The 12,222-nt window shown below is 44.6% G+C and overlaps 1 protein-coding gene and 1 long non-coding RNA gene across 3 annotated transcripts in view; one reads left to right on the top strand and one right to left on the bottom strand.

Moving 5' to 3' along the window:
• The window catches only part of LOC127672852 (uncharacterized), a 61,414-nt gene extending 55,668 nt beyond the window's left edge, over positions 1-5,746 (top strand). Inside the window, exon 3 of the long non-coding RNA XR_007975032.1 lies at positions 5,649-5,746. This is a non-coding gene — a long non-coding RNA (uncharacterized LOC127672852). The remainder of the gene's footprint in view (positions 1-5,648) is intronic.
• LOC127672850 (NXPE family member 3-like) overlaps positions 322-12,222 on the bottom strand; it is a 35,248-nt gene continuing 23,347 nt past the window's right edge. The window contains exons 4-6 of one of the 2 annotated variants that reach the window (XM_052168243.1): positions 10,821-10,892; positions 8,588-8,800; positions 322-6,087 (exon numbers count right to left, since the gene is read on the bottom strand). In XM_052168243.1, the coding sequence (XP_052024203.1) occupies positions 5,555-6,087; positions 8,588-8,800; positions 10,821-10,892 (818 nt within the window). In that variant the 3' untranslated portion in view covers positions 322-5,554. The remainder of the gene's footprint in view (positions 6,088-8,587; positions 8,801-10,820; positions 10,893-12,222) is intronic. The other variant, XM_052168244.1, reaches the window with a different exon arrangement.

The following is a 12,222-nucleotide window of genomic DNA, read 5'->3' as shown; positions in this document are numbered from 1 at the left end:
AGCCAGAGAGGATTGTTATTACTTTTAAGTTGACTTTCTAGAGAATATAGAAATGGTCAGATTTGAAACAGAGAGAAAATAAGATTGATTATATAGACATAATTTCATTTGCTAAAAATCTTTATAATTGTAATTAAGTTCAAGGCATAAGTTCTTATTTGGTACAGAATTTATTTTGGTACAAAATCAAGGTTTTCAGTGGTATAAATACTAAAAATTTGAAAAGAGGATTTAGACCAAGTCCTTCTTTGCTGTAATCATACAAATCTGAGATGTTTAAGCCTGTGAGCTTATGGACAAATGAAAACATAAGGCTTTGAGTTTATTGTTAGGGTGTTTTCTAGGTTTTAATCAGAAATAGCTGAAGATAGTTAACAGACAACAGTCCACATTACTTTGCATAGATATTTGGTTTTCAAAAATGTCAGAAATCCACAGAATGTGACATTTAATGTTATTTATTTCACATGTTATAGAGACTGCTCTGCTCCTGACAGCTTCCATTTCTTGGATTTAAAGAAGAAACTGAGCATATATAGAACTGCCTCTGTTGTGGTGAGACAGCCACAATGCAAAGATTGCCTCTCTTCATCTACAGACAAACTCTGTCCAGAAAAAGGATGCTTTTACTGGTTGGACAGCTTGACTTCTGCCAAGACAGAATGGCTAGTCCTTAATAATTCCTGATTCTTTAAGTTTGTCAGATGTTCTTGTGCCAGAAGGCTGAAGACCAATGCCCCAACATTTTGAAGTATAAACTGTCCAGGTGTTCAGCAGTCTCTATTGTTTGGCTAAGTCTTAGACGCTATGTTAAGCTTCTTATATATTTTCAGTTAATATTGTTCACCCTAGGATTCTGATGGGGTTGAAGACTGTTAGTCTCATAGGCAGCCCAAGCTGTTTAATTTTGAGAAAGCTGATATATATTTAAATAGATGGTTTTCAGATGACATAAAATTTATAGCCAAGACATGAGTCAGGTGTTAATTCTTACAGTCTTTTAAGATAGTACAGATGGCAAAGGTTCTGTTTTATTAACAGAGCTGATAGACTGGGTGATAAGTCTATCTTATAGTTTATAATTTACAAAATGGTAATAGTTATGCTCAATTTATATTTAGAGAGGACCACATGAGCAGAGCAAGAGGAGACCTGAGACCACCTTCTCGGAAACCACGGTGGCTCTCTCAGTGAGGGCATATTTCCCAAGAGACTGATTAATCTCTTTGACACAGTTTTATTTGTAATACAGGAAGCCAAAAAGAATACCTCCTCAGACTCAGGGGTGCCATTGATTGACTAGACTGTTGTGAATAGAGGGCATTCCCTGACTAGACCTGACTGCGACTTTAGTATGACAAAAGGTAAGGGGCACGTGAAGGTCTACCACCAGACTCCATTGGCAGGACTCAAGGGCATGGCAGCCCACAAACTGGACCAAGGTATGTGAGGTTAAACAGGGACCAGATGAGTCACCTGCAGCCTTTCTAGAGCAGCTCATAGAGGCATTCTGCCAATATACACCCTATGACCCTAGGGGCAAGGAATATAAAGCTACTGTGACAATGACTTTTATAGACCAGGCTAGTAGAGATACCAGAAAAAAAAAGCTTCAGAGGCTAGAGGGATTTAGTGCAGGTTGTTGAGAAAGTCTGTAGAGGGATTTAGCGCCGGTTGTTGAGACAGACAGACAGGAAAGGAGAAGAAACAGAGAAAAAAGAAAGAAGAAAATGACAGAGAAGGAAGCTACAGAGAATCCTGGATATAATTCTTAGAAAAAGCAGGGAAGAGAGACAGAAAAGGACCAGTGTGCATACTGCAAGGAGCGAGGCCACTGAGCTAGAGTGTGCTCTAACAAATAGAAGCTGGGAACAGGAATTCCCAGGCCTTGGGAAAAGTGTCCCCAAATGGCAAAGGTGTTAGTCCTGAGTGAAGACAGTGAGATGGGGAGATGGGGTTCTTATCACCTCCCCCAACCCAGGATAACTCTGAGAGTGGAAGAAAACCCCACTCAGTTCTTGGAGGACACAGGGGCTCAACTCTCCGTCCTCCAAGCCAATGGCCCTGTTTCCAAGAAAAGATCTTGGGTCCAAGAAGCTATTGGCACCAAAAACATATTCATGGACTACCCGAAGAACAGTGGACCCAGGGATGGGCTGGGTAGCTCATTCACTTAGGGTCACCCCAGACGGTCCCTACCCTCTGTTGGAGCAAGACATACTCTCCAAAATGGGGGACCAGATACACTTCCTGCCCAATGGGCTGCAGCTAACTGGCCCAAAAAGAGAGACTGACCCCTGCTGAAAGTCACTACAGACAGGAACAGTTTTCTCCATGATGGACAGAGATAAGCAGGTGCTGCTATGGTGGACAGCACACATGTCATCTGGGTAGAGGAATCTTTACCCCCTGGCACGTCAACGCAGAAAGTAAAGCTAATTGCCCTCACCAAGACTTGGAGCCAACAAGAAAATTAACATCCACACGGATAGCAGGTATGCCTTTGCCCCAGCCCACGTCCACAGGGATATATTGAACGTCTTAGATGTCCTAATGAAGCCAGCAACTATATTATTCACTGCCCAGGACGTCAGAAGGGAAAAGACTCAGTGGGCAATAACCAGGCAGAGCAAGTGGATCCAGGAGTGGATATGCAGGAGCCTATACTGGTTATGGGTCTGCAAGAGACACCCACTGGGAAATGGGACTAAAATAAGAGATAGCCTCACTTGAAATATGCTGAAGAAAAAGGACTGAGATTGCTAGCCACCCTACCAACTATTCCCAAGAGAAGGTGCACACAAGAAGGGAGAACTATACTCCCCAGAGAGTAAGCCAAAGACTCACTAGGCCAAATGTACAGATGGACTCATTTAGGAGATTAAAAACCTTGTTCAGGCAGATAAGCGAGCTAAAGTTTATGACTCAGGTTTGGGGCCAGAGAGATGATAAAACAGTGTAAGGTGTGCCAGCAAGTGAATGCTTACGCAGCAAAGAGTAAACAGGGCAAAAGACCCAAAGGAGAACAGCCTAGAGTGTATTGAGAGATTTTATAAAAGCTAAGGTAGGAGAATATGATTACAAATACCTTCTAGTGTTTGTAGGTACTTTCTCTAGATGGGTTGAGACTTTCCCCAGCAAACAGGAAACAGCTGCCGTGATTAGAAGAAATTTTCCCGAGTTTCAGAGTACCCAAGGTAATTGGATCAGATGATGGTCCTGATTTTGTTTCTAAGGTAAGTCAAAAACTGACAGAGATGTTGGGGACTAATTGGAAACATTATTGGACGTACTGTCCCTAGAGCTCAAAACAGATAGAGAAAATAAACAAAGCCCTATGAACGACCTTAACTAAATTGACCTTGGAGACTGGCTCAGGCTGTGTGGTGGCTCTCCCCTTGTTTCTGAACAGCCCCTGCCATTTTAACCTCACCCCCACCCCTTGAGACCCTCTTTGATACTCCAACTCCTTTGGTGTCCACTGGGCCCTCCCAGGAGGTGTCCCACAACCTGAGATTTGGCTCAAACTGTCTGCCTTAAATGATCCAGGCATGCCAGGGACTCCTCACTACTTCCAGACTGGTGACTGGAACTGTGTAAGAAGGCTTCAAGAACAGTCACTGGAACCCTAATGAAATAAACCCTTCCTGGCGCTGCTAGCCACTCCCACAGGCCTCAAGGTGGACAGTACTGTGACCTGGGTGTATGGTTCTCATGTGAAACCTGCAGATGCCCACTCTCCAGACCCCCCACTGGATGGTACAAAAGATAGACAATCTGCTCAACCTCAAGATTGCTTGACCTTGATCATAACTGCCTGGTGGTACCCTTGGATTCTGGTTCCTTCCCCTACCATGTGTCCATTCACCAAACCTGTTATGGCACTCACTGATGGGGTTAGAGATGTCTGGGGCCGCCACCAGGACTTCCACTCTGGTCTTATTAGAGATCAGAATACCAGCAATTGCTTCAGGACTGAAGCATGCACAAAGAAAAGGGGGGAATGAAAGAGTTAACTCAGGAACCTTAAAAAGGTCAGAGGCTGGGTTGCATTCCTCAGACCACAAGGGGGAGGGAGGCCGACCTAAAGATGGGGACTCATTCCGAAGGACTGACTGTTGCCCACCTACCTCATCACCTAACAACCAATTAGTTTGAATATAGCACTGTTCTGTCAATCACACTGTGCTTAATGGTGGTGGTCCTGAGGAGGGTATAAAGCCCGCGCAGCACAAGACGCAGGGTCGTTCTCTGTTCATGTGCAGAGCAGCCCCAACATGCTGGTTTTAATAAAAATTCCTCATGCGTTTTGCATCGATTCCATCTCTGCGTGGTTCACTCAGGGGGTCTGGTAAGTTAAGACGGTTTGGACCGTACAAGATCAGTAGAAAAGCAATAATCCAGATTTAAGCATCATGAAGTATTCTTTAGAAAGCTCTGATCGTAGATATTTTACTTGTATGAAGATGGAAAGAGTTTATCTGAAGTATTTCTTACTGAAGTTGACATTATTGTACCTAGAATAGTGATATCTGCTGCTGATGGTTTAGATGATAACTTACGGCTTCATTGGTCACATGACAGTAGCAAGAACAGTCTTTTTGTGTCACAGGACAGCCATCTCCTTCCTCTTGGGCACTTTGGTTACTCATGAGCATGTGCACTAAGAACCACACTTGTATCCACAGGGCTTCCCTGATATTTCTCTCAATGGTGTTTTTCTATCACATGGTTTATGCTTTGATGAACCTCTTCTTATAGAAATCCCTTCTCTAACCATACCCTTCCCTTTCATAAACATCAGCCTTTGGGATGGACCTTTTTGTGGGTGCGCTATTCATACTGCCCATCCTGCATGGTATAAAGTCTTATGCAGGATAGGCCACATTACACTCATTTTAACAGTAAATCTTTGCACTTGGTCAATAAAATTAAAGAACTCTTCCCTAAATTGTGATGAATCCTTGCACTTACTGGGCCCGGTAATATTTGCAGTCACAATGGTTCTTTTATTTTCTATCCCAGGAATAGTTATTGGAATACAAAGGAAGGTCTCTAAGATGTATTATGCCTCCTTGTACACATGGGAATCTGTTACACTAGGAAAATCCACCCCTTCCCTGTGTCCCAAATTATACTGGACTTAAAAATGCCTAAAATAATCTGCCTAGTGACAGACTCCACAATATTAAAGTAAAACCAGCTACTGAGTCATGTTAAACAGGATTTCCTTGATATAACAGAAAACCTAAGCTGTCCTCTGGCCTCTGTGTGCACACATGGAGAGCATCTGTACATATATGTGTACATATACTTCACACAACCCCTTACATTCAAAAAGAGAAAACTATGCAAAACATGGCCTCCCTTGTATAAAACTAGATTTTTGCATGTGGTGCATAGAGAGATGTATAAAGGATGGAACCAAAGTGTCATAGTTGGGCAGCCAGGGGTAGCTTCAGTTTTCGGTCATTAGGAGTCCATTTTTTTTTTTTTTGGTGACCACACCCAGGCTCTCCATCCATCCATTCAGCCTCAGATCCCTCAGGAGCACTCAGGTGGGACAGACGAAGGACAGAAATAATTCCACTTCGTTGCGGACAATAAGCTCCCTTGGGTGGATGTTGTCTGGCACATCCAGGCTGGAGGTCATTTCCCACGCATCCACAAAGGCCACTCGGAGACCAGCGAAGGCAGCGCGGAGCAAGCGGTTCACCTGCAGTGTGAGCCAGTCACTGCCATACACAGATTTGTAGCCAGTATTGGCCAGTTTGATGACAACCAGAGTTCTGGGTTCCCGGTCCAGCAGGGCCTTCACAGCTGCCCGGATCCCTGCCAGCCTTCGGGCAAAGATGAAGGGAGGGAATGTGGTAAAGTGGGCTCCTATGCCCAGCACCACCACCGTGTAGGGTCCCCCAACCAGGCCGTGTAGTTCTCTGGCCACAGAGTGCAGGGAGGACACTGGGGTGCGGTGAGAACGCAGGGGCCAGCTGTGGGCCCTCCAGTGCAGCACTGTCCCCTGAGTTGTCTCCACGGCCATCAGGGGACCTACCTGATAAGTGACATGTAGATCAACTGGCTTCAGGGCTGTTGGGAGGAGGAGAAAGAAGGTTTTAACTTAGGGAACCAAGCAGGATGGCTCAGGCAGGAAGGGCTCTTGCTGCCAGCACTCATAACTTGAATTTAATCCCCTGAAATTCATATGGTGAAGGAGAGAATGAGCTCTCACTCATGGTCCACTGATTTCACACTCTATAGTACGTGACTGTACACACACATACACACACACACACACACACACACACACACACACTTTGAATTAACATTGGATTGTTTATTATTTTCTTGTGCACATATACATTTCCCTTATTGTTTATTTATTCATTCATTTATTTATTTATTTTCGGTCAACTAATCTCACTATATTGCCTTAGTCTAACCTGCACTTCACCATGTAGACAAGGCTTTCCTTGACGTCACAGATCTGCTTGCCTCTGCTTCCAAGTGTTGGGATTAAAGGTATGTAATTCTATACCCAATATGCACACACACACACACACACACACACACACACACAAGTATACACAGATATAGATAGATGAATGTCTATGTGTATATCTACATAACACATACATGTGTTTTTATATAGTGTATGCACAATATGCATCACACATAACTATCTGAAAGATCCCTATGTGACTCATGCTAGATTTTAACCTTCTTTGTAGCTGAGAATGGTTGACCTTGAATTCCTAATCTTCTAGTCTTGTGGTGGTTCAAATACATTTGGCTCAGGAAGTGGCACTATTTATAGGTGTGGCCTTGTCATATAGTAGGTGTGGCCTAGTTGTAGGAAGTGTGTCACTGTGGGCATGGACTTTAAGATCTTTGTCCCAGCTGCCTGGAAGCCAGTCTTCTCCTAGCAGGCAAAAAGATGAAGATGGAGAACTCTCAGCTCCTCCTGTACTATGCCTACCCAGATGCTGCCAGGCTCCACCTTGATGATAATGAACTAACTTCTGAACCTATAAACCAGCCCCAATTAAATCCATGTAAGAGTTACCTTGGTCATGGTGTCTGTTCACAGCAGTAAAGTCCTACCTGAGACTTATCTCCAGAGTGCTACAACCATAGGAGTACACTACTATATTCAAGTTGAAGTAGTATTCATCTCTCCACTATAGATAGGGATGCTGAGATCCTAGAATGTTAAGTATTTTTCCTTGATCACACATAATGTGTCAGGGGATGGATCTTAGCATGTGGAATGCTTGCCTAGAGTCGTAGGGCTAGTGGGATGACTCATTAGGAAAAAGCCTTGTGGTGCAGGCTTGACGACCTGAGCTTCATCCCAGGAAGGAGAAAACTGACTTCTGAAAGTTGTCCTGTGAACTCCACACATGTGCCATGACATGTGTACAACCTACACATACTACATACATGTGCACACACACATGCATGCACACACAATACATATGCACAAGCACACACACTGAAAATAATAAAATAAAACATAGTAGACTGTATCTAAGAGTGACATCAGAAATTGTTTTTTGGCTGGGCAGTGGTGGTGCACACGTTTAATTCCAGCACTTGGGAGGCAGAGGAAGGTAGATTTCTGAGTTCAAGGCCAGCCTGGTCTACAGAGTTAGTTCCAGGACAGCTAGGGTTACACAGATAAACCTTTCCTCAAAAAAGCAAACAAAGAAATGAGAGAGAGAGAGAGAGAGAGAGAGAGAGAGAGAGAGAGAGAGAGAGAGAGAGAAAGAAAAGAAAGGAAAAGAAAAGAAAAGAAAGCAGTTGTTTTCTGTCCTCCACAACAGAAAACACACATATACACATATGCATACATGCACACATGCACACACACATATGGGAGATGATGGCTACAGATTATATTTAGAAACACAGCAATGATGCTTTTGCTATCATTCCATATTGCATTGTTTGAAGGTTTGTTACACTGTCCTTTAGCTATTTTCGTGAGCTCTCTTAACTAAACAGGAAAGGCAACCTCCTGAATGACTTCATTCTTTCGGGCTGAGGCTGTGGATACTTTAATAGAGGTCTTGCCTGCCACACCACGAGTTATATCCCAAATACACCCAACATTACACCAACAGGATGTGGTAGCATATGCCACATCCTTTAATCACATTGGAGGTAGAGACAGGGGGATCAGAGCTTCATGATCAACCTTGGCTATGAATAGAGCTCCAGGCCAACCTGAGTGACGTGAGATTTCCTTCATTCACACACATGCACATGTGACACACTGTTCTTAAAACTCACCTCCAGCTTGGATTTGCTCTTAAGCCTAGGAATCAGGACACACAGGCTGGTAGACCTTGTGCCTTTGAGGCCAGCTTGATCACCATACTGAGTTCTGGGCCAACAAGCACTACATAGTGTGATCTTATCTCATAAAACCAAGCAAACACCCTACTCCTTCACTCACTGCCCTTCAGAAAGCCAGCAACCTGCACCACCTTTCTGCTAAGGGAGGGAGTCCCCCTCAAGGCAATCTCTGTCAGGCCTCTCCATCAGGAGTCCTCACTGCCCCTCCTCTCCCCTCAGGGTCACTCACAGGGCACTGTGTCTCGCAGATACTCCCACCACTGCCGAAGTGTGGAATCCCCCATCATGTAGACAATGCGGCCAGCCAGGCAGTTCAGGATGCTGTCCACAGTGGGGAAAGAGCGGCTAGAACAGAATGTTGAGTGCCATCTGTCTTGGTGGTAGAAGCCAGAGGGTTTTGGGGACAGGTGACCAGGGCGGCATGGGGGCCTTGAGGGCAAGGCTACAGGGGAGAGAAGAAGCGAGTAGATGCAAAAAACCAACCAAACAACCAAACAAACAAAAAGCAAAATAAACTCATACCTTATAAAAGTCACCTTCCTTACATTTTTTGCAAATAAATTATTTTTACATTTATTTGTGTGTGTGGTGTGTGTGCACATGAGTGTTTTATGTGGCCCATGACAGCCTTAAATTCCTACATAGTTGATATAGGCCTTGATATCTTTGGTGGTTTGAATAAGTTTGGCCCCCATAGACTCTTGCGATTGAATGCTTAGCCCACAGGGAATGGCACTACTAGGAGATGTGACCTTGTTGGGGTAGGTGTTTCCTTGTTGGAGGGAGGGTGTCAATGTGTGGGTGGGCTTTGATGTCTCCTAGGTTTATGCTCTGCCCAATGTAGAATTCCAGTCTTCTCCTGGCTGCCTACGGAAGAAAGCCTTCTTCTGGCTGCCTTCAGATCAAGATGTAGAACTCAAGGCTCCTATTCTAGCACCATGTCTACCATCTGCTTCCTTCCAAGCTTCCCACCTTGATGATAATGGACTGAACCTCTGAAACTGTAAGCCAGCGCCAATCAGTGTTGAATATATGAGTTTCCTTGGTCACGGTGTCTCTTCCCAGTAATGACATCCTAACTAAGAAAACATTCTAATCCTCTTGCTTTCACCTCTAGAGTGCTGAGACTCCATATGTGCTTCTCCATACTCAGGGGTAGCACTGTCCATGTTTCCACTTATACATGGGGACACTGAGGACCTAGAGTGTTAATTAAGTAATTTACCATGATCAAGAACAATTGATGCAAGATACTTCCTATCCATTCACACTGAGGCAATGAGAGGCCACTGATTGGAGGGGCAAGAGGAGGAGGAGCTTAGAGAAGGGGCAGAGAGAGAGAGAGAGAGAGAGAAAGAGAGAGAAAGAGGCAACGAGAGGCCAGTGATTGGAGGGGAGAGAGGAGGAGGAGGAGCTAAGAGAAGGAGGGGCGGAGAGAGAGGGAGCCTGGCAACTGACAAGGGAGCCGAGAAGGAGACTCGCAGATCCAGATGACATCAGATGTGTTTCTGGTGTGCTGAGAGGTTAGAAATATTGGGATATAACTTTATTATTGTAATTTGGCATTATGTAATTGAGAGTTTCATATACATAAATATAGATAAATATATTATGTATAAACGTATAATATATTTATATATTTATATAAATATAAACTATGAAAATTTAAGGACCATGATTTGCCAGATACTTGGAAGGAGTGGGAGCTGGGCAGGAAAGGGACTCATCGGGACTCAGAGCAGAGGCCTGGCGGGGCGCTACTCAGTTTTAGTCTATTCCCACTACATTTTGTGAACGAACATGGAGCATATTTTCATTAGAAACCGAGATTATTAGTCTACAAATTAAGAGTTTTGTTTTTTGCTTGTTTGTTTGTTTGTTTGTTTTGTGTTATTAAGTGAGTAACTAGAGTGCCAAAATCAGGTCACGTGACTCAAGCAGGACCAGCCAAAACAAAGACTGAGAATACTGAGGACCCCTAGTGGGAAAAATAGTTCTTAACAGGATACTCAAATTCTAGTGTGGGTGCCACCAGAAATCTGGGTTTAAATCCTGCTTTTACTAGCTGTTTATAAGCGGGTACAGATGGAAGGGTGAATCAACTGTGTTAAGTTAGAATAAAGATAGTTTATTTCATTGGTTTTAGATGGTTTTAAGTTGAACTAGGATAGGGAAGTAGTCACTGACTCTAGAGTAAGAGTGGAGTGACAACTATTACCTGCTTAGCACAGGAATTAATTATTAAAAGTCTGTGGCTCAGGTAGAGAGCTCAACAGATAGATAGTGAAAAGGTATAACAGAATGGCTGCCCTGGGTAGAGGCTTATGAATGCAGGGCCACCCTGGTCTACCTAGCACATTCCAGACCAGCCAAGGCTACATAGACCTAGTCTCAAAACAAACAAACAAGTGGAGACAAGGACCATGAACTTCTGAGGATGCTCTGAGTTGTAGAATGCTTACCTGTTATATTTGATTCTCTAGGTTCAAGTCTCAGCACTGAAACAACCAGTTGTGTCAGCTTCTGGCCTGTAACTCAGGAGGGGGAGGCAAAGGGATTACAAATTTGAGGTTGTGCCCATTAGATGGATCATTGAGTCCAGGCATGTGCTTTGCAAGCCTGGTGTCCACCAGAGTTCAATTCTCTAGGACCCATTCACAGGTGGAAGGTGAGAACTGACTCCACCCAGCTACCCTCTGACCTCATACACACACGTCACGTGTACACCCTCACCCGTACATATACACATACATAACCACACACACATAAGTAATGTCCAAAGGTCATTAAGATGTCTCCATCGCCAAGCTTGATGGCCTGAGTTTGATCCTGAGACTCAGGGGGTGGTGGAGAGAAACTATTTCTGCAATTTGCCCCCTGAGCGGCACACTTTTGCTGTGCTATGCCTGGTATCCTTGGCTACACAGCAGTTTCAAGGCTGCCCTGTGTCAGCCAAGACACTATTTCAAAGAAAAGGCAAGCACCAGCTGGGATGGCCCAAGCCTTGAATACCAGCGCTCATCAGGCAGAAGCCAGCGGATCTCTCTGAAGCATCTGAGACCAGCCTGCTACACACAGAATGTTCCAGGCCAGCTAGTGCTGCATAGCTAGGCCCTGTCTGAGGCAAGAAAACAACAAGAAACCCAGTTGAACAACAACAACTAAAGCTCTCTCTGAACTGCAGTTGGAAGCAGTGTGCAGAAGAGACGCTGCAGACCACACCCGGGGCAAGGCTGTGGAGGGCTGCAGTCTGGCACACAGCGCCAAGCCCTGCTGTCACCACCACACACCAAGAAAAGGATAAGGGAGTCAAAAGGGCATAGAGCCAGGAAACAGGGTGAGCCACGGAGACAATTCCCATGGATGTTGTGCAGCCTCATCCTCCAAAATCAAAGCCAGAACCCCGAAAAGGCCCCTTCAACACAGGGGTGACCAAAGGGCGACAAGGACAGCTACTGCTGTCAAGGATGGAAACACAGAGCGGCCAGGGTTTGTCTATGCAGTGGAGCTACGAGCATGCTCGCCTAGCCTTCACGAGGCCCTGGCTTTGACCCTGAGTTTGAATTCAGTATCAGGTGAGGCTAGACTCGAACTTGTGATCCTCTTTTTCCAGAGTGCCAAGAAAGTAGGTATGCACCTCACTGCTGGATTTACCCCTGGTGCTCTTTCTTTCCTTCTTTTTGTTAGTATACATGCAGGTGTGTAGGCCATCTGTGTGTGAATACTATTCCCCAGCCTATAGAGGAGTGCTTTTACAAAGAACAATAAAAGGCAGGGAGAGCATTTGAACTCAGGAAGTGTGCTGTTACAGCCCCACTACTAACCACTGTACCACACTTCCCTGGTAGGACAAAGGCTACAGAC

This window comes from Apodemus sylvaticus, chromosome 22 (genome assembly GCF_947179515.1).
Source record: "Apodemus sylvaticus chromosome 22, mApoSyl1.1, whole genome shotgun sequence".
Classification (NCBI taxonomy): domain Eukaryota; kingdom Metazoa; phylum Chordata; class Mammalia; order Rodentia; family Muridae; genus Apodemus; species Apodemus sylvaticus.
Note: the sequence above shows the minus strand (reverse complement) of the source record. Positions and strands in the feature narration are given on the sequence as shown.